This window comes from Oryctolagus cuniculus, chromosome 4, assembly GCF_964237555.1.
Source record: "Oryctolagus cuniculus chromosome 4, mOryCun1.1, whole genome shotgun sequence".
Taxonomy (NCBI): Eukaryota; Metazoa; Chordata; class Mammalia; order Lagomorpha; family Leporidae; genus Oryctolagus; species Oryctolagus cuniculus.
Window position 1 is genome coordinate 54,807,519 of NC_091435.1, and position 23,139 is coordinate 54,830,657.

The window sequence follows — 23,139 nt, forward strand, 5'->3', positions numbered from 1 at the left end:
GGGAGAGGGAGTGGGAGATGGGAGGGTTGAGGGTGAGAGGGAAGTCATGGCGGGGGGTGGGAAGCCATTGTAATCCATAAACTGTACTTTGGAAAATTATGTTTACTAAATAAAAGTTTAAAAAAGTAAAAAAAAATACTGTATTTTTCTAAATAACTAGAAGAAAGACTTTTGAATGTTCACACTACAAAGAAATCTTGAATATATAAAGCGATGAGTAATAATCATCCTAATTTAATCATTAAAATGTATGCATGTATCAAAATACTACATTGTACCCCATAAATATGTACAATTATTGTTCGTCAAAAATAGAAATAATTTATTAAAATTATGTTGGAGATTGCCTGGCTGAATTATGAACTTTTAAAAACTGTGCAAATTTTAATGTATGTGAAAATTATATACAATGAAACCTCTGCTTTTCAAAATTCCTAGGAAGTTAATTAATTTAATTGGTTGTTTTCTAGCTTAAATAAATACATTTGTGAAAGTTTAAAAAATTATAACTTTAGTCATATGCAAATGAAAATAAAATTCATTTCATACTTTAGTCCTTACACATTAGAAACTGAGCATTGCCTACTTGATGATGTGGTGTTTTTCTTTTGCTTTATATACTAGGAGAGCCTTTTTTATTCCTTAAACATTTATTGAATACTTGCTATAAGCCAGGCAGTAAGCAGGTTTTGCTATACGTATGTATTAGTCTTAGATTGTATTGCTTTGAATTCTTGGCTCAATTTTATGGTTTCTCCTTCTTGCCACTAGTTAGTGTTGAGATCAAGAACATGAATTCAGAAATCAGACTGCTGAAATTTGAATACTGGCTCTTCTACGAATTAGATTTATTAAACATGTGAAAGAATGGTAATTTTTTAATACCATAGATGCTTTCTTCACTTGCCTCATAAATGTACAAAATCCCTCTAAGCCTCAATTTTTGCATCTGTAAGTGGTGTTAGCCATGTAACATACCTTATAGGATTATTGAGAGAATAAAAAAAAAAACAAAACTGAAGTGTTTGGAACCATGCCTGGCACATAGTGCTATATGAAGTGTTGTTACTACTACTGTGAATACTATTGTTGCCTTACCTCACAATGCTGTCAATTTGCTTATCTCATCCTGTCTTTTTCTATTTGTCTAATTTAGCAAAATATCACCAAATTTGTTAGAACTAAGTGCAAAACAGGGATAGATCAATTGTATGAAATCTGGGCTTCCCATCCAAGAAAACCAAATGTATGAATGCCATATGCCTTGCCCTTTGCCCTTGTGTTTTGGCTGCTGGGAATCATAGCTCTTGATAGGCGGTGCATGCAAATGAATCTTGAATAAAAAAAAGTATGAATTAAAAAGTTTATTTTAATTAAGAGGACTTCTTTTTTAGGGAAAAAGATCTTGAAGAAGCTCTGGAAGCAGGAGGTTGTGATCTTGAAACTTTGAGAAATATAATTCAAGGGAGACCACTGCCTGCTGACTTGAGGGCCAAAGTATGGAAGGTAACTGGAAACTAAAGTAAATAAAATATAATCACTTAAATTATATTTAAGTTATTTTTAGCTGTCTGAATTACAGAAGATTTTATTAAATGAGCATGCCACATCTAGAAAATTTGTCAAAACAAGAACTGCTAAAATGTGTATTTCTATGGCATTGGTATGTTTAATCATGATGGTTTAGGTTTTACAAATAAATTTTTTGGTGGTTATTAGAAATGATTTTTATGAGAATTGCTTAATGAAACAGGGAAGTAAAACCAATGAATAAAATAGGATATGCAGTTGCATATATGGAATGATCTCAGTTATGCTCTAAAGAAAAGGAGGTATGCCTCTGGGTGTTAGGGTTACAGTAGATTTTTGTTTGCTTTATTCTCCTCATTTCAGCTCTTCTCCAGTAAGTGTGTGTTTTCCCCCATGCGTAATATATTTAGCACAGTGGAATTGTAATTATTCATAGCATTCTGAATTTGTTATTTTAGAAATGTAGGCCGGCGCCACGGCTCAATAGGCTAATCCTCTGCCTGTGGCACCGGCACATGGGGTTCTAGTCCCGGTCAGGGTGCCGGATTCTGTCCCGGTTGCCCCTCTTCCAGGCCAGCTCTCTGCTGTGGCCCGGGAGTGCAGTGGAGGATGGCCCAAGTTCCTGGGCCCTGCACCTGCATGGGAGACCAGGAGAAGCACCTGGCTCCTGCCTTCGGATCAGCGTGGTGCGCTGGCTGTGGCGGTCATTGGAAGGTGAACCAACGACAAAAGGAAGACCTTTCTCTCTGTCTCTCTCTCTCTCTGTCCACTCTGCCTGTCAAAAAAAAAAAAAAATGTAAACACATAAAATATAGAGATTTGTGTAATGAGCACTCATGTACCTGGTTACCTAGCTTTAAGTGTTACCAGCATTTGGCCAGTCTTGTTCGATTGGTATCTCTATCCTTTCCTCCTCACCTCACTCACTGGAGTATTTTAAAGCACATCTTTGGTAGCATACCAGAGTCTCTTAATATGAAAATCTGAAAGATAAAGACTCTTTAAAAAAAAAAAAAAAAACACAAAACCACTAAACACTCTTCCTTAATATTACAAAATGATTTGCTCGTTGTCTCGTATCTGTATTTTTACAGATGATTTGTTTAAATCTGAATTCTAGAAGGCCCTCCCTTGTATTTAGTTGATATGTCCCTTAAACTTCTTTTCATTATTGTAGCATTTTTTAATATACTTTTAAAAAAACCTTACAAATGGGCCAGCGCCGCAGCTCACTAGGCTAATCCTCCGCCTTGCAGCGCCGGCACACCGGGTTCTAGTCCCGGTTGGGGTGCCGGATTCTGTCCTGGTTGCCCCTCTTCCAGGCCAGCTCTCTGCTGTGGCCAGGGAGTGCAGTGCAGGATGGCCCAAGTCCTTGGGCCCTGCACCCCATGGGAGTCCAGGATAAGTACCTGGCTCCTGCCATCAGATCAGCGCAGTGTGCCGGCTGCAGCGCACCGGCTGCGGCGGCCATTGGAGGGTGAACCAACGGCAAAAGGAAGACCTTTCTCTGTCTCTCTCTCTCACTGTCCTTTCTGCCTGCCAAAATAAATAAATAAATTAATTAATTAAAAAAAACCTTACAAATGGCAAGAAAATTTCTCAGTTCGTTATTCTTCTGTATAATAATGGTTTTTTTTTTTAAGATTTATTTATTTGTTTGTTTGTTGAAGAGCAGGACAACAGAGAGAGAGGCAAAAGGCAGATATTCCACTTGCTTGTTCATTCCCCAAATGGCTGCAACAGCCAGGTCTGCGGCTAAAGCCAGGAGCTGGGGAACTTCATCCTACCTTCCCATGTGGGTGGCAGGGGCCCAAGTCCTTGGGCTGTTTTCCACTGCCTTCCCATGCCTATAAGCAGAAAACTAGATCAGAAGCAGAGTGACTGGGCTTTGAACCAGCACTTCAGTATGGGGTGCTGGCATTGTAAGCAGCACTTGACCTGCTGCACCATGTCACTGGCCCTTCTTCTGTATAATTTTTATTGGTACATGGCACAGTTATACTTTTCATTTTTAATATAATATTCTAGAGACAGGTATTTGGTGCAGCTGTTTAAATCACAGCTTGGGATTCCTACACATATATCAGAGCACCTTGTTCAAATGTTGGTTACTCCATTTCCCATCCAGCTTCCTGCTAATGTGCATCCTGGGAGGCAGCAGGCAATGGATTAAGTAATTGGGTCCCTGCTACCTTTGTGGGAGACCTGAATGGAGTTCCTGACTCCTAGCTTTGGTCTGTTCCAACCCTAGTCGTCACGGCCATTTGGGGAGTGAGTCAGCAGATGGAAGATCTCTCTCCTTGTCTCAAATAAAATGCAATCGTTTGATTAATCCAAAATATGTCACTTTCTATGATTTTAAATTTGAAAAAAAGGTGATTGCTTGAAATAAAATTAAATATATGAATATATAATTAATGTATAATTATTTTGTATAATTTTATTCACTTAACATAAATTAAAATCTAACATAGCAGGGTTATTTTTCAAAGATTTATTAATTTGAAAAGCAAAGTTATACAGAGAGAGAGAGATGGAGAATGAGAGATACCTTCTACCCACTGGTTCACTCCCCAGATGACCTCAATGGTTGGGGCTGGGCCAGGCCAAAGCCAGGAGCCAGGAACTCCCAGGTCTCCCACATGGATGGCAGGGGCCCAAGTGCTTAGACCCCTGCACCCTTATTGGGAGATTAGGAGGAAGCTCCTGGCTCCTGGCTTTGGATTGGCGCAATTCTGGCCGTTGTGGCCCTCTGGGGAGTGAACCAGCAGCTGGAAGACCTCTCTCTCTGCCTCTGCCTCTATGTAACTCTGTCTTTCAAATAAATAAATAAATCTTAAAAAAAAAAAAAAAAAGAGGGCCGGCGCCACGGCTCAGTAGGCTAATCCTCTGCCTTGCAGTGCCGGCACACTGGATTCTAGTCCCGGTCGGGGCGCTGGATTCTGTCCCGGTTGCCCCTCTTCCAGGCCAGCTCTCTGCTGTGGCCAGGGAATGCAGTGGAGGATGGCCCAAGTCCTTGGGCCCTGCACCCGCATGGGAGACCAGGAGGAAGCACCTGGCTCCTGGCTTTGGATCGGCACAGTGCTCCAGCCTTAGCAGCTATTTGGGGGGTGAACCAATGGAAGGAAGACCTTTCTCTCTGTCTCTGTCTCTCTCAATGTCTAACTCTGCCTGTCAAAAAAAAAAAAGTAGAGTAGCCGAGACTCAAACCAGTGGTTGCTGGCATTGTAGGCAGTGGCTTACCCTGCTATACTACATTGCCAGCCTGATTGTGTTCATTTTTTTTTTTTTTTTTAATTTATTTGCCTGAAAGGCAGAGAGACAAAAGCAGAGGTCTTCCATCTACTGGTTCATTCCCCAAATGCCTACAATAGTTTCAGTCTGGGTCTACCATGTGGGTGGCAGGGACCCAAGTACTTGAACTATCACCTGCTGCCTGCCAAGGTGTGCTTAACAAGTAACTAGAATCAGAAGCAGAGCCAGTACTCAAACCTATATGCTCTGATAAAGAATCCTGGCATCCAAATGGCATCTTAATTGCTGCACCAATAACCACCTCCTTTGTTCGTTTATTTTAATGAGACCAAGTGCTGATCATTGGGTTCTTTGTGATCTTTGTTGTTAGTCCTAAATTCAGGCCTTTCACTATTGTAGTATATTTCCTAAGAATGAGAGATAATATATGGAACAAGTTGTTTTTTTTAAAAAAATCTTTCTTCCAGATTGCTCTGAATGTTGCAGGAAAAGGTGACAGTTTGGCATCATGGGATGGTATTTTAGATCTGCCAGAACAGAATACTATTCATAAAGATTGCCTGGAGTTTATTGGTAAGTTTAATAATTACTTTATTTTTTATTTTATTTTATTTTTTTGACAGGCAGAGTGGACAGTGAGAAAGAAAGAGACAGAGAGAAAGGTCTTCCTTTACTGTTGGTTCACCCTCCAGTGGCTGCTGTGGCCAGCGCGCTGTGGCCGGCGCACCGCGCTGATCTGAAGCCAGGAGCCAGGTACTTATCCTGGTCTCCTATGCGGGTGCAGGGCCCAAGCAGTTGGGCCATCCTCCACTGCACTCCTGGGCCATAGCAGAGAGCTGGCCCAGAAGAGGGGCAACCGGGACAGAATCCGGTTCCCCGACCGGACTAGAACCCGGTGTGCTGGCACCGCAGGCGGAGGATTAGCCTACTGAGCTGCAGCGCCGGCCAATCATTACTTTTAAACAGCAAAAATTTTTGGAAATAATTTCTGAGTAGAGTGATTATCTTGTTAAAATTTGTAAAGACCTTATAGTTTTAGAACTTTACATTTAAATTCTTTTTGAAATCAAGTTTAATAATTTTAAGAAAGTTCTAGTTTTTACTGCTTTTTTTTAAGTTTTTTTTTTTTTGGTTTTTTTTTGCTTTTTTTTTTTTTTATCTGAAAGGCAGAGTTTCAGAGAAGCAGAGGCAGAGAGAGAGAAAGGGAGGTCGTCCATCCACTGATTCACTCCTCAATGGATGCAATGGCCAGAGCTGAGCCAGTTGAAGCAAGGAGCCTGAAGCTTCTTCCAGGCTACCCACGTGGGTGCAGGGGCCCAAGGACTTGGGCCATCTTCCATTGCTTTCCCAAGCCATTAGCAGGGAGCTGGATCAGAAGTGGAGCAGCCAGGACTCGAACCCATATGGGATGCCAACACTGAAGGCGAAGGCTTAACCTTCTATGCCACAACACCAGCCCCTTTACTGCTACTTTTACATTCTGTGATTTTCATGTACATTTTGTTGTAGTCTTAAACCTGGCTTTTGTATAATTAATTAATTGTATGATTATATACAATCCTCAAAGGAGAGTTTGTTTCATTAGTTTTTCTGTAACTCTGAATCATAATCTGCTATAGAAACAGTGCTATAAATCATGGGTTAATAGGTTTCTAATCACCCCCATGAAGTAAATTTTAATTTACAATATAGACTAGTTAGTTCATACTTCTCTTTTTAAAATCTATCTGTAGTCTATTGGTGTGTTTTTACTTTTCTTTCCATCATATTTTAGTTAAATTATTGACACAATAGAAACACTGCTGCTAAAATGAGCAAAAGAAAGGGAATTTGGTGAATGAATCCCTTTCTCTCCGCTTTAGTAAAGCTATAGTGGCAGCTGCCCATCATAGGGTAGATGATAATCTGTCTAGAAAGCACATTTTTGCTTTCCAGGTATATAGGTTATACCTATTTTTGCATACCCCTCTACTTTACACTGGCCATTACTATATTTAATGCTGTACATCAAGTATTATTAAGTGTTAGTGAATATTGTCTTAAGAGACCAGATAGGAAAACACATACTTATATGAAACTGATTGTTACTGTTAGTTTTCTTTAGAATGCTATCTTGCTTAAAGTTAAAAACAAAAATATTACAAAGAACTTTGCCTATTTTGTTTCTTTGGGTTTTGGATATGTGAACCAATGATTACTGTAAGCATGGGAAAAAATGCTTTTAGGTGGTTTTACTTTGTCATGCTCTAAATGCATTAACAGGGTTTATGTTTGTAAATAAAGAGTAGGTCCAATAACTTGAATAACATTATGTTGACATTTATTTTCTAGATCAGCTTTCAGTGCCAGAGGAAAAGGCAGCAGATTTACTTTTGGATATTGAATCTGTAATTACCTTTTATTGTAAATCACGTAACATTAAATATAGCACATCCCTCAGCTGGATACATCTGCTGAGACCACTGGTGCATCTTCAACTGCCACGCAGTGATTTATACAACTGCTTTTATGCTATCATGAATAAGTACATTCCCAGGTAAAGTTTTTTCTAATAGTTTTTAAAAATGGATAAAGATTTAGTGTGCCTTGAACTAAAGTTGTAGATTTACTTTGATGGTAAGGTGTAAGATTCAAATAATTCTTTGGTGAAAGTAGAGATTTGAATATTTTCATGATTGTTAACATTTTTTAACAGATTCTTTAGTTAATGATTTGTGCTTCTAGAGTTTATGTATGTAGCATAATTCTTCAGGTTTATTTGATGGTATCTATTTCTTTTTTTAATTTTTTTAATTTTTTTGACAGGCAGAGTAGTCAGTGAGAGAGAGAGACAGAGAGAAAGGTCTTCCTTTTGCCGTTGGTTCACCCTCCAATGGCTGGTGTGCTGCGGCTGGCGCACCGCGCTGATCTGATGGCAGGAGCCAGGTACTTATCCTGGTCTCCATTGGGTGCAGGGCCCAAGCACTTGGGCCATCCTCCACTGCACTCCCGGGCCACAGCAGAGAGCTGGCCTGGAAGAGGGGCAACCGGGACAGAATCCGGCGCCCTGACCGGGACGAGAACCCGGTGTGCCGGCACCGCAAGGCGGAAGATTAGCCTAGTGAGCCTCGGCGCGGGCCCTGATGGTATCTATTTCAATTTCTTTTCCTATAAAATAAAAATAACATTACTGTGTTTAAGTGAAAAGATTTTTGTAATGCGGTCTTATTTGAGGTGCAGGGGTTACAGGTTGGAATGTGGTCCTAGAAATATAGACATTGAAGAAGTTAATTGAAGTGTACTGAGTATTAGGAAGATGATATTTGGAATGCTATGAGAATATATAATGGGTGGTGAAATATTGATATATGTGACAATATAGATGAATCGTGAAAACATGATAAGTAAAATGAAAGTCACAAAAAATCACATATTATATGGCACCATTTATATGAAATGCCCAGACAGGTAGATCTATAGAAACAGAAAGTAGATTAATGGTTGCCAAAGAGTGTTGGGAGGAAAATAAATACTTCTTTGTAGGGTGATGAAAATGTTCTAAAATTGATTGTGGGGGCTAGCGCTGTGGAGTAGTGGTGACCTAGTTTACCCTGGAGGTCATGGATGGATTATCTGGGATAGTGATGCTTTAGTTGAGACCAGACAGATATATAGGTAGTTGTGGGTGGAGATCATGGTAGGAAGGTGTACTCATGAAGCCAGAAAGAATTATAATTTCCACTGCTGTGGAAAAGAATTTTAGGCCGGCACCGCGGCTCAATGGGCTAATCCTCCTCCTGCGGTGCCGGCACCCCGGGTTCTAATCCTGGTCAAGGCACCGGATTCTGTCCTGGTTGCTCCTCTTCCAGTCCAGCTCTCTGCTGTGGCCCAGGAGTGCAGTGGAAGATGGCCCAAGTGCTTGGGCCCTGCACCCCATGGGAGACCAGGATAGGCACCTGGCTCCTGCCTTTGGATCAGTGTGATGCGCCGGTCGCAACGCGCGGCCGCAGCAGCCATTATGGGGTGAACCAACGGAAAAAGGAAGACCTTTCTCTCTGTCTCTCTATCTCACTGTCCACTCTGCTTGTCAAAAAAAAAAAAAAAAAAAGAAAGAAAGAAAGAAAAGAAAAAGAAGCTAGACTTTTTTTTTTTTTTTTTTTGCCAATTATTGTATTCATATACCACATTTTATTTGTCCATCAGAGAGAGAGAGAGATCGTCCATCTGCTGGTTCTTTCCCAAGATAGGTGCAGTGGCCAGCACTGGGCCAGGCCAAAGCCAAGAACTTTACCTGATCTCCCACTTGGGTGGCAGAGGCCCAAACATTTGGACCATCCTCTGCTGCTTTCCCAGGCTAGGGAGCTGGATTGGAAGTGGAGCAGCCGGGACATGAACCAGCACCTATGAGGGCTGCCAGTGTTCATGCAACAGCCTTGCTCACCACACCACAATGCCAGCCCCTATACTGGTATTTTATCACTTCTCCCACTTCTCAAACTGTAATAGAGCTAACAATAGCAAATGACATGATGTCCCACCTTTTCTCTAGACAGTGCTGACAATGGCAGTTGGGAGTATAGAAAAAGGTTTTTACATTGCTTGAATACCATACTGTCTTGTCAGATTCCTCCAGCTACTGCCTCTGTGAGTTCTGCACATTACACAGAACTCCAACTCAAGTTATTATTACTACCCCTGGCAAGAACACAGAATGCTGTAGAAGAAATTCATTTTAAAATACCTTTTTCCTCCATATTGGGATGTAAGATAAGTAGAATTCTATCAGCATACCACCTTGCAGTTGATAGTAACTTTGCATTATACAACTACTAAATGAACAGATGCTGCAGCAATGGCTGAATCCCAGAAATGCCCTACTATTTCACAATATGAGACCACAAACTAGGCAGTTGTTCCTACTGTTTATGTCCCCTACTCACTCTCTGTTTCTGAGTTCTATATTAGCATTCTATTGTCTTGCATTTACATGATGTAGAATGTGTTCAGACCAAGGAGGAGGTTATCTTGCCAATGGGAATCTAGTGCTGTCTCTGGGCACCTGAATACCCAACCTGGTCCCTCTCTAAAAACACATCTCTAGTATCAAAAAGTGGTAGATTGAGTGTCATACCAAATCCTGGTGTTGACTTCAGATTTTAGATTTATACAAATTATTTTTTTTATTCTCCCTTATATTTTTTTTTTTCATTTGAAAGGCTGAGATAGAGAATAGGAGAGAAAGAGGGAAAGAGATCTTCCATCTGCTGGTTCACTCCCCAAATGGCTGCAATGGCTAGGGCTGGTCCAGGTCAAAACCAGGAGCCTAGAATTTTTTTCAGGTCTCCCATGTGGGTGCAGGGGCCTAAGCGTTTGGGCCGTCTTCTGCTACTCCTCCAGGTACATTATCAAGGAGCTGGTCAAGGAGCTGGATCAGAATTGGAGCAAATGAGTTTCAAACTAGCACCCATTTTGGATATTGGCATCACAGGCAAAGGCATAACCTCCTATGCCATAGTGCCCCCTTGAATAGTATCTTTTTTTAAACTTTTATTCAATAAATATAAATTTCCAAAGTACAGCTTTTGGATTAAAGCAGCTTTTCCCCCCAATAACCTCCCTCCCACCCCGCAACCATCCCATCTCCCACTCCCTCTCCCATCCCATTCACATCAAAATTCATTTTCAATTATCTTTAAATACGGAAAATCAACTTAGTATATACTAAGTAAAGATTTCAACAGTTTGCACCCACACAGGAACACAGAGTATAAAGTACTGTTTGAGTACTAGTTATACCATTAATTCACATAGTACAACACATTAAGGACAGAGATCCTACATGGGGAGTAAGTGCACAGTGACTCCTGTTGTTGTTTTAACAATTGACACTCTAGTTTATGGCGTCAGTAATCACCCTAGGCTCTTGTCATGAGTTGCCAAGGCTATGGAAGCCTCTTGAGTTCGATCTTATTTAGACAAGGCCATAGTCAAAGTGGAAGTTCTCCTCCTGTCGCTCCCCCTCTTCATGGAGGAGCAACACTAAGCCCTGCCTAGGCTTCATATCCGAGTCACGGCACCATTATGTCGCTCCCCCTCTTCGTGGAGGAACGACACAGGACCCTGCGCTGTTCTTTCGTCTGCTCGGCCCTCCCCGGGTTTGCTGCTGGTTCTTCCCGGGTTGGCTACTATCCCTTCCACCTCCGTGGAAGGGCAGTTCCCCCTGGCCGCATTCCCCACTTCCGCAGGGGAGCGGCACACCGCCGGCCGGCTTTCTGGGGGCTGCACAGGCGTTCCTTCAGATGTTCCCCTTAGATGTTCCCCATAGATGTTCCTGGTGCATGCCGTCTCTCTCCTCCTTTATAGTCCTCCTCCGCCAATCCTAACTCGGCTGCCCACACGCCGAGTACGCTGCTCTCCTCCAATCAGGAGCAAGTCCTACAGTTTATTAGTTGAACTGGAGGCAGCTGTGCGGAAGCTGTTTACTTCTCTCCCAGCGCCATATTGTGGGAGAGCAGATGCATAGAATAAGTCCTAATTCCAGTAACTCAGTCCAGTCCGGATTGCTCCCCACAGATCCCCCTTTCTTTTTATTTTTTGGCGTTGATACGCGCCTGTCTTCGGTGTCCCGCGGCACACACTCTGCTCTACTTGCTAGAGTTGCCACAGGCTCTTACAAGTCCTATCAATCAGGCAAACCGAATCCGGGTCCTCTCTTCGCCATGTTGTGAGGAGGTTTTTAGGCGCCGATGCCTGCCTGTGTTCGGTGCCCTGCAGCGCATGCTCTGGTCGAGCCTGCAGGGGCTTACAAGCCCTATCAGGCAAACCGAATCCAAGCCTTCTCATTGCCTTTTTGTGGGGAGGCCTTACTGATGTTAATTCATGCCTGTCTTCGGTGACCTGCGGCGCATAAGCTGCTAGCCGCCGCAGGTGCTCATCGTGCTCATCGCCTCACTTAATCAGGCAGACCGAATCCAAGCTCTCACAGTGCAGTGTTGTAGGGAGGCCTTTCTATTTCTCTATTTCTCTATCTCCGGGCATTCCTATTTCTCCCATTTTACTTCTATCTTCCAGCATTCCTATTTCTCTCATCTTACTTCTAAACTTCTGTTTCTCTTATCCCCGCAGCTTCCCGCTGCCCGCCCCGAGGCTACTTCTCGGCGGCTTCCCGGCTGAGCCGCTTCAGCCCGCGCCTCTCTCATCTGCGCAGCTTCCCGGCTTTGCGCGGCTTGGCTTCGCGCGCTCCGCGGTCTCCACGCCCTTCGCGTCTGCACCACGGCCTCGCGCCAGCCCCGTTCCCTATCTATTCACGCCCCGTGCTCTCTCTGCACGCGGCGGCTTCCACGAGTAACACAGCGTAGCTTACGTGTCCGCCACTAGCATTCAATCTAAGTTCCCCGGGCTAGCCTGGCGAATTCAACCCAGCATACGTCTCCGCCCCACGGTTTGGCTTCCCGTCCTTTGCTCCCCGGGCTAATCAGACGGATCCCAATCTGGCTTACGTTTCAGCTTCTGGTTTCAACTTTTCGCCCCCTATTCCCGGGCTAACTTGAGAACCCCAAAGTGGCTTTCGTATCCGCCTCGGCCTGCCCCCCGCGGCTTCAATTTCCCTAACATTTTTCTCTACCCGGTATGTTTCCCTAAGTTTTCTTCCAACAATATTCCTCCCTCATTTCTCCTGGCCTCTCCCCACAGTCCGCGTCCGAGTCTGTTTGTTCTAGCTTTCACTTTCGCTTTTGACCTTAGAGATTTCTCCCAGCTTCCCCCTGTAGTCCGTAGTCCGTATCTGAGTCTATGCCTAGGCTTTCAATAGCTTCTTCCGGCACCCTTTTCGTCCGGCTTTTCCCTAGGCTGTTTGCTAGTCTCTCTCTCCGGTATTTTCCCAGTTCTTCCCGTTTCTTCCCTCTTAAGTTTGCTATCCGACCTAGGTTTCCTAATCCGAGTCATTTCTTCCCTCCTAAGTTTCCTATCCGTCCTAGGTTTCCTATCCGAGCTAGGTTTCCTATCCGAGCTAGGTTTCCTATCCGAGTCACGGCACCATTATGTCGCTCCCCCTCTTCGTGGAGGAGCAACACTAAGCCCTGCCTAGGCTTCATATCCGAGTCACGGCACCATTATGTCGCTCCCCCTCTTCGTGGAGGAGCAACACTAAACGCTGCCTAGGCTTCATATCCGAGTCACGGCACCATTATGTCGCTCCCCATCTTCGTGGAGGAGCAACACAGGACCCTGCGCTGTTCTATCATCTGCTCGGCCCTCCCCGGGTTTACTGCTGGTTCTTCCCGGGTTGGCTACTATCCCTTCCACCTCCGTGGAAGGGCAGGTCCCCCTGGCCGCTTTCCCCACTTCCGCAGGGGAGCGGCACACCGCCGGCCGGCTCTTCTCGGGGGCTGCACGGGTTCCCTTAGATGTTCCCCTTAGATGTTCCCCATAGATGTTCCTGGTGCATGCCGTCTCTCTCCTCCTTTATAGTCCTCCTCCGCCAATCCTAACTCGGCTGCCCACACGCCGAGTACGCTGCTCTCCTCCAATCAGGAGCAAGTCCTACAGTTTATTAGTTGAACTGGAGGCAGCTGTGCGGAAGCTGTTTACTTCTCTCCCAGTGCCATATTGTGGGAGAGCAGATGCATAGAATAAGTCCTAATTCCAGTAACTCAGTCCAGTCCGGATTGCTCCCCACATCCTCCCTTCAGAGAAAGGTACCTCCTCCTTTAATGGCCTGTTCTTTCTACTGGGATCTCACTCACAGAGAACTTTCACTTAGGGTGTTTTTTGTTTTGTTTTTTGTTTTTTTTTTTTTTTTTGCCACAGTATCTTGGCTTTTCATGCCTGAAATACGTTCATTGGCTTTTTAGCCAGATCCGAATGCCTTAAGGGCTGATTCTGAGGCCAGAGTGCTAGTGCTGCTTAGGACATCTGCCATTCTATGAGTCTGGTGTGTATCCTGCTTCCCATGTTGGATCATTCTCTCCTTTTTAATTCTATCAGATAGTATTAGCAGACACTAGTCTTATTTATGTGATCCCTTTGACACTTAATCCTATCTTTATGATCAATTATGATCTGAAACTGATCATTTTGACTAGTGAAATGGCATTGGTACATGCCACTTTGATGGGATTGAATTGGAATCCCCTGACACGTTTCTAACTCTACCATTAGGGGTAAGTCCGATTGAGCATGTGCTGAACTGTACATCTCCTCTCTTATTCCAACTCTTATATTTAATGGGGATCACTTTTCAGTTACATTTAAACACCTAAGATAATTGTGTGTTAATTAAAGAGTTCAACCAATGGTATTAAGTAGAACAAAAAAATACTAAAAGGGATAAAGTATTAAGGTCATCAGCAGTCAGGACAAGGGCTGATCAAGTCATTGTTTCTCATAGTGTCCATTTCACTTCAACAGGTTTCCTTTTAGGTGCTCAGTTAGTTGTCACTGATCAGGGAGAACATAGGATATTTGTCCCTTTGGGACTGGCTTATTTCACTCAGCATGATGTTTTCCAGATTCCTCCATTTTGTTGCAAATGACCGGATTTCATTTTTTTTTTTTTACTGCTGTATAGTATTCTATAGAGTACATATCCCATAATTTCTTTATTCAGTCTACTGTTGATGGGCATTTAGATTGATTCCATGTCTTAGCTATTGTGAATTGAGCTGCAGTAAACATTGAGTTGCAAACAGCTCTTATATTTGCCAATTTAATTTCCTTTGGGTAAATTCCAAGGAGTGGGATGGCTGGATCGAACGGTAGGGTTATATTCAGGTTTCTGAGCAATCTCCGGACTGACTTCCATAGTTGCTTTACCAGTTTGCATTCCTACCAACAGCGGGTTAGTGTCCCTTTTTCCCCACATCCTCGCCAGCATCTGTTGTTGGTAGATTTCTGTATGTAAGCCTGAATAGTATCTTAAAACTTTCTTTAGCAGTGTTTTTTTTTTTTTTAAAGATTTATTTATTTATTTATTTGAAAGGCAAAGTTGCAGAGAGAGAGAGAGAGAGAGGGAAGTCTTCCATCCACTGGTTCACTCTCTAATGGCTGCAATGGCCAGAACTGAGCCAATCTGAAGCAAGGTGCCTGGAACTTTTTCTGGGTCTCCTATGTGGGTGCAGGGGCCCAAGGACTTGGGCCATCTTCTGCTTTCCCAGGCAATAACAGAGAGCTGGATCAGAAGTACAGCAGCTGGGAACCATTGCCCATATGGGATGCCGGCACTGCAGGTGGTGGCTTTACCCATTATGCCACAGCTGTCTCCCCCCTTTAGCAATTATTTAATAATAAAACAGGGACATTCATTTCATTAACTTTTTTACATGAAACCCTTTTATCTCATTTCATCTTCTTTGCAGTTTGGTTTTTAATAGATAGTACTCTTACCAAAATAGCACTTTTTTTTTAACAAAACACCTGCTCCTCCCATTTATTTTTTTTTTAAAGATTTATTTATTTATTTGAAAGGCAGAGTTACAGAAACCCAGAGGCAGAGAGGGAGGGTGGGAGAGAAAGAGAGAGAAAGAGATGTCTTCCATGGCTGATTCACTCCTCAGGTGGCCGTAGTGGCTGGAACTGCGCTGATCTGGAGCAGAGCAGGAGCTTCTTCCAGGTTTTCTACACAGGTGCAGGGGCCCAAGTACTTGGGCCATCTTCCACTGCTTTCTCAGGCCAAACAGAAAGCTTTATCAGAAGTGGAGCAGCCGGAACTTGAACCAGCTGTCATATGGGATGCCGGCACTGCAGGCTGTGGCTTTACCCTCTGTGCCACAACACTAGCCCCTAAAATACCACCTTTTAAAACAATTTTTATTAATTATTTTCATTTTATTTGAAAGACAGAGACCTTCCATCACCTGGTTGACTAACCAAATACCCATAACAGCTCTATGGGTCTCCCACGTGGGTAGTAGGAGCCCACTGCCTGAGCCTTTATCTGCTGCCTCCCAGAGTATGTGTCAGTAGGAAGCTGGGTGAGAAGCGGTAGAGCTGGGACTCAAACCAGACACTTTGATTTTTTTTTTTTTTTTTTTTTTTTTTTGGACAGGCAGAGTTAGACAGTGAGAAACAGAGAGAAAGGTCTTCCTTCCGTTGGTTTACCCCATCCCCCCAAATGGCCACCATCGCTGGTGCTGTGCTGATCTGAAGCCAGGAGCCAGGTGCTTCTTCCTGGTCTCCCATGTGGGTGCAGAGCCCAAGCACTTGGGCCATCCTCCACTGCCTTCCCGGGCCATAGCAGAGAGCTGGACTGGAAGAGGAGCAACCGGGACAGAATCTGGTGCCCTAACTGGGACTAGAACCCAGGGTGCCGGCGCCACAGGCGGAGGATTAGCCAAGTGAGCCGTGGCGCCAGCCCAGACACTTCGATATTGAATGCGGGCATTCCAGGCAGCAATTTAAGCACTAAACCACATGCCCTCCCTCAAAATGCCTCTTACTGTAGTATCAGATTTTATATATGTAACAGTAGCATAGCATAATGATTTCATTGTGTTTCCAGTGTGCAAGACTTTTTTTTTTTTTTTTTAAGATTTGTTTATTTGAAAGTCAGAGTTACACAGAGTGAGAGGAGAGGCAGAAAGAGAGAGTTCTTCCATCTGCTGGTCCATTCCCCAAATGGCTGCAATGGCTGGAGCTGCGCCGATCCGAAGCCAGGAACCAGGAGCTTCTTCCTGGTCTCCCACGTGGGTGCAGAGGCCCAAGGACTTGGGCCATCTTCTACTGCTTTCCCAGGCCATAGTAGAGAGCTGGATCAGAAGTGGAGCAGCCAGAACTAGAACTGGAGCCCATATGGGATGCCGGCACTTCAGGCCAAGGCGTTAACCCACTGCGCCACAGCACCGGCCCCAATGAGTGCAAGTCTTAATTCCATTTGTTTAGTTGTGTAACCTTTGGTGAGCTATTTGACCTCAATTAAACCTCAGTTTTCTTGTCTGTAAAATGAGTATACAATTCATAGGATTGTTTGTGATGACAATATGAAATTAGTTTGTAAAGTGCTTATTTCAGAGTCTGGCACATGTTATTTCTTCCATAAAAACTGACTTATTGGGCTGACGTGTGCCTTGAGCTATTATACAGTTTTGCTGATCCATTAGATACACTTGCTTTGTTCCCTTGTGACCAGTAGAATGCATCCCAGAACAAAAGCTGAATGGAGTAATTAGTGAAGCCTGCTGGTCCAGATGAAGATTATTTAGTCATCACCTTGTTCACAGTAACACCACACTTTAGCCAGTCAGACTCTGGGAGTGCTGTGCTTGCAGTGCTTTTTGTCTTTTTAAAATTTGTTTTATGTATTTGACAGGCAGTGAGACAGAGACACATAGATCTCCCATCCACTAAGTCATTTCCCAAATGCTCACAGCAACTGGGGCTCTGCTGGGGTGTAGTCAGGAGCCAGGAACTCAGTCTGTGTCTCCCATGTGGAATGGCAGGACTCAAGCACTTGAGCCATCACCTGCTGCCTCTTAGGGTACATTTTAGCAGGAAGTTAGAATTGGGAGGAGAGCTGAGATTTGAACTAAGAGACTCCAGTGTGGGATGTAGATGTCCCAAGTGGTAACTTACCTTCTATGCCAAACATCCTCACTTGCTTCTTTAACTATAGTGGTTAAAAAGTATCTTTCTATATTCATTAATATGAGACAACCAAAAATCAGTTATATTTTGAGAGACACTTTTTCAGTGAGATAAGTCAATTCTGTTTTGAGGTACTGTAAACATGGACACACTAAAATGAATTCATGTGAATACAGTAGTATCTAACAAATCCTCTAGTCACAAAAGATTTTCAAAGAGTGCTACTTAATGCGGAAGTTAGAAGATAAGGAGTTCAGGGTCAGACTGAGCATTGGAAGGAGGAAGCAACTGTGCTTCCTGAGGGTTGAGCCTGGTGCGTGGACCAGACCTGGACCTGCTGCAGGGGGTGTCTTCTTTGGGTTCAGGTGCCTAGGTACCATGGTTTACGGGCAGCACCTTTTGGATCAGGGGTTTGAGTGGCTACCATTGTCTTAGCAGAGGAGTTTTCTTAAATCTGTACAGACTGAGATGCTTCCTGAGGTAATGGCTAGAAACTATGGGAAATCCTTGGCCTAGAGTGTATCATTAGGCCTCTTATAATTATTTCTGTTTTTTAAATAATTTCTACTTTTGAAGTCTCTTGCAGTGTGATTTCTGTTTAACAAGAAGCATTGTGATAGTAGAAATGGTATAATATAGATTTCGCACCTTTTACTTTAAAACAGTGTTCACATTCAGCTTTCTCATTTTTCTGTCACAATAACTTTGAGTGGAACAGTAATTGAACAAGAAAAATATTTGGCACCTTCTGAAACTCACTGTCAGCGCCTAGTACCCAGGCCACTTAGCTTTTAATGCTCTAGAATACTATCCTGAAATGTTAATCTGTAGCCATTTCAGACTTGTACCTTTGCTAAAGGACATTTCTGAGTATGTAAATTTTGGAGCTGAAGCTCTTAGTTGGCAGGGAACAAGGTGTCTGAACTTCTTCCAGATTCTCCATATCTCCTTTGGGGCTCCCAAACTTATCAAAATAACCTAAGTGCTATTTTCAGTGATCCCTATAGTCTTCTTGCTTGAGTGCTGACTTGGAGAGAATCTCCCCAAAGTGGCTGTGGGCCTACTATTTCTTTCCTTTTTGTTGTTTTAGATTTATTTTATTTATTTGAAAGGCAGAGTTGAGAGAGAGAGAGAGAGAAAGAGAAATCTTCCATCTGCTGATTCACTCCCCAAATGGCTGCAACGGCTGGGGCTGGGCCAGACTGAAGCTAGGAGCTTCATCAGGGTCTCCCACATGAGTACAGGGCCCCAAGCACTTTGAGCCATCTTCTGCTGCTTTCCCAGGCCATTAACAGGAAGCTGGATCAGAAGTGGAGAAGATGGGACTCAAACCAGTACCTATTAGGGATGCCGACATTGCAGGCGGTGGCTTAATCCATTATGCCTAGACTTACTGTTTCTAAAAACTTTAATGAAGTTTGAAAGGTATTAGCAGGAGAGCTCTTCCTGATTCTGTCAAGTAGGCCTGTTGTAAATACTATGGTGTTCAGGTGTTATGGTGTCAGGAAAAAGAAGGAGTTGAATATTGGAGGATTGACTATTGATGTTAAATTTTCTGAACTGTCAATGCAAAGAACTTTGCTTCTCTTGTCTTCTAGGGACTGTTCCCTGAAAGGGAGACCATTTCACCTCTTCCGATTACTCATCCAATACCATGAGCCTGAGCTTTGTTCTCTTCTTGATACAAAGAAAATTACTCCAGACTCCTATGCACTCAACTGGGTAATAAAGTGAAAGTAGGAACATTTAATGAAAAATAGATTTATATAAAACTATAGTTAGGTGGGTTTTTTTAATTCCAAGAAAGAGAAAGAAAAGACCATTATTATTAAAATCAAAGGAGTAAAACTATTGGCATTTTAAAATGACTTTTTTTACTCTTTACTTAATGTTAGTTCAGATTATTTGATAGAAAGTTAAGCCTTTTGTTTTACTTATATGTGGGCATATAACTAATAGATATTTAGTGTACAAATACATGATATGTTAATTTATACATATGTGCTTTATATTGATCTATCTACATATTTAAACACATGCATATAATATGTAAATATACTATATATCACTTCAATTCAAAACTGTATGTTTAAATTGTTAATGGTGTGCACAAAGAATTGACATCCAATCATAAGGGAAATTACTTAAGGTTATCAAATGGTTAGAATATCAAGTACAGTTCAGTGCTGTGTCCTTCTATATTGTTTTCAGCGAGAAGTCTTATTCTAGGTCAGTAATTCTCAATCCTTTTATTCTCTGGACCCCTTATACTCTTAGTTTATTGATTATCTACTGTTTATATGGATTATATTGATTAGAAAATAAAGCTAAAGAGTTTTATATGTTCATTTATTGGATCATTTAAAAGTAATGTTTATTTCCTGTTAAATAACCAATTTTTAGGTGAAAAACAACTATATTTTCAAAAAGAAAGTTAGTGGGGGTAGTAGCATTATGTTATATTTTTGTAAATCTCCACAATACTTAGCAAGATCAAAGACAGGTGGATTCTCATAACTACTTTTTTATTTTAATCTGTGATGGAGCATATTGTCTTTGGAAATTTCTGTGCATTTTGAGGAAATGATTATGAAAAAGGCAAATTAAGTCTTAGAAGAATTATTACAAAAATAACTTTGACCTCACAGACACCCTTGGAAAGAGTTTTGGTGTTTTCTAAGGGAGAATTGCTCTTCTAGGTTAACTTGAAGATCTTTTTCAAATAATAACCAGGTGCTGGAAGACTATATATTAAAAAATAAACATAATCTTTGATTGTATTGTAACATTTCTTTATAAAGAATCCCATTTCTGCCACTTATAAACTATATAATCTTGACGCTAAATTTCAGAGCTTCGATTTCTTCAACTGTTAAGTGGGAATAATAATATTATTTATCTCAGAAGATGATGGAATTAGTAAACAATCAGGAAATGGTAGTTAGATAATCCTAACTGGTTTCATTTCTGAGCTCATTATATCACAAACCTCAGTACCCTAGTCTGTTTTTTGGTTTGTTTTTAATTTTTTTTTTTTTTTTTTTTTTGAAAGGTAGAGAGACAGATTTTTTCCATCTGCTGGCTCACTTGCCAAATGCCTGCAACAGCTGGGCTGGGCTGGGCCAAAGCCAGGAGCCCAAAATTCCATCTGAGTCTACCACAGGCGTGGCAGGACCCCAAGCACTTGGACAATGATTTTCTGCCTTCCCTAGTGTTTTAGTGAAAGCTAGATATGAAGTGGAGGGGCTGGCACTCACACCAGCACTCAGATTTGGGATAACAGGCATCCAAAGTAGCAGTTTAACTACTGTGCCAAATGCATGCCCTAAGGAACCTGTCCTTTGGTTCTTTCTTAACCATGATCTTGTCACTGAGTTGAAATAATAAAATACCTAAAACTTTCTACCTTCTCTAATATTCATGTATTGCTACTACAGCTAGTTATTTATGTTAAAGTATGAAACTACTTCTCTACCCCTTTTTAATAATTAATAGAGGTATCTCTGCCTAGGAAATGCCATTTCTGTTGCTAGAACTCTAAATTAGTATTCAGTTCTGGTAAAGGCGGTTTAAACTGAGTCCTGAGACAACTGGCTTCTCTTCAACTTATTATTATTATTCATGTTGATCAATTGAAATTTTTTTTCAAAATCAGATGAAATAATTAAAACTAATTCCTAAACTTAAGGAACCCATAACCATGAGCCATGCAATGGTAGCTTTAGATTAGCTAGGTGAATATAAGGATAGCTATATATTACTATTCTGTTTGTATTTACATCTTCTAGTTTGTGTTTGTAGTAGTAATCTTTCAAACAACAAAAAAAATTAATGACTTTACGTACTTTTTAAAAGCCTCAGGGTCAAGTGTAATGACAATTAAATGGGCCATGGAGTCTCTAGCCTTTTTTCTGGTCCCAGCATTACCACTCAAAAACTCTGTGTGCTCAAAAGAGTTCTTTGATGTGTCTACTTCCTCATCAGTAAAATGAGAAGAAAATATACTTTGTAGGCCTTTAGTGAGAATGAAAATAAGAGACAGGAAGTAATATGTGGTAGTGGTTTAGTAAAAATTCTGCACTAAATGTGTTTTAATTAGGTCCCTTTAGCCATTAAAAACATTTTAAGTTTAATCCTTTACATTGAATTTTTTTTTTCTGATGAAAATTGAGCAATCTAAACATAGCACTGAATTCATGTAGTTTAAAACAAAAGTGGGCTATAGAGAAGCTTATACATTAATAACTCCTTGATTTGAAATACAGAACCATAGAGCTGCTGAAAACTATGGAAAGATATGAGTATTGTCTCATCTTTTTAAAGTAATGTACAAGTAAGCTTTGGGAACAGTTTTTATATCATCATTAAAATTTTGTGAAGTGCTCTTAAATTACTATGTTTGAGCATCACAATCACCTTGTCAAATCAATAGTGTACTTAATTAGTAATAATTACCCTGTTAACCTTATAGAACTCTGTAGGTAATTATATTAGTTATGATACAACAGAGAAATGTGTTAGTTACTTGAGATGGTCTAGGTTAATTATCTCTTTTTACAACAAAGGTCAAAAGTGGGCAGTAGTAATCCTTTTTATTATTGTTGTTGTTATTAACTACACAAGTAGAAATGGAAGCTTTAAATAATATGTATAAGTCACACATCTAGTGAATAGCTCATTTGTGCCTTTAATTCACATGTTTTGCCTTTGGATTTCATACACTGACGTTAAGATGCATGTTAAATATTAGGCGTAGATATTTTGATGTAACATTACTTATTAATTTGCTTTAATACTTTTAAGAGAGCAAATCAGCTCCAGTGGTTTATGTCTTTCATTTCATTTCCTGATTACAGCTTGGAAGCCTTTTTGCATGTTACTGTTCCATTGAAGTCACTCAGGCAATATGGGATGGATATCTACAACAAGCAGATCCATTTTTTATTTATTTCTTAATGTTAATAATTCTTGTTAATGCAAAGTAAGTACCAAGTTGCTTAGATTTGTTTCCTCTCCTTTCTCAGGGTACTCTGGTAATATTTAATTCAAATTTGATTCTCTTTTCCAGAGAAGTTATTTTAGCACAAGAATCAGACAGCAAAGAAGAAGTTATCCGTAAGTATTATTCAATGTAGAGAAGACATTAATTACAGTTCAGTTAATCTCTCTAAAAATCAGCTTCCTCATCTATAAGAAAAGTTCTGAGGTTCCATTTAATTGCCACTTCTTTAAACACTCCAGAACAAACCTTTAAAGGTTGTGAGAATACTTTAAAAAGGTCGTGGAAAAAAACTATTTTGTGCATAAAATTTCAAGATCCATGCAGTTTTTCATAGTACATGTTTTACATGAATTTTTGGAAGACCCCATGCATTTTTCCTGATTTCGCCATTCTTATTCATCATTTCATGTTTTTCATTCTTTTCCATGTAGTATCTGGTTTCAGTGCTCACGAGAATGTCCTCCTCTCTCATCCCTTAGTTTATTTTCTTACACACAGCTTACCCAACATCTTCAACATCTTCATTGCGAAACTTTGATTCTCCTTTTGGATTCTTCACCTACTCTTGCTTCTGTACAGAAAGCTACTTCTTCTCTAATGCCTGGCACTTTGTACTATCCACATGATAATGTTGTATAATTATAATATAAAGACTTATCTTTTATTTTCTCAACAGTATACAGTTCCTTAAATGACGAATTATTTCTTAGTAATTTTTTTTATTTTTACGGCTCCTGAGATTTCATCTAATTTTTTAATGAATGAAAGAAAATTTTGATTAAAGCTGATGAATT

The 23,139-nt window shown here is 41.2% G+C and overlaps 1 protein-coding gene across 2 annotated transcripts in view; it reads left to right on the forward strand.

Moving 5' to 3' along the window:
• Positions 1 to 23,139, forward strand: part of TBC1D23 (TBC1 domain family member 23) — an 83,024-nt gene that overhangs the window by 18,228 nt on the left and 41,657 nt on the right. For both annotated transcript variants that reach the window (XM_070071986.1, XM_070071985.1), the window contains exons 2-7: positions 1,395 to 1,506; positions 5,253 to 5,358; positions 7,117 to 7,321; positions 18,942 to 19,065; positions 22,200 to 22,324; positions 22,412 to 22,458. In XM_070071986.1, the coding sequence (XP_069928087.1) occupies positions 1,395 to 1,506; positions 5,253 to 5,358; positions 7,117 to 7,321; positions 18,942 to 19,065; positions 22,200 to 22,324; positions 22,412 to 22,458 (719 nt within the window). The remainder of the gene's footprint in view (positions 1 to 1,394; positions 1,507 to 5,252; positions 5,359 to 7,116; positions 7,322 to 18,941; positions 19,066 to 22,199; positions 22,325 to 22,411; positions 22,459 to 23,139) is intronic.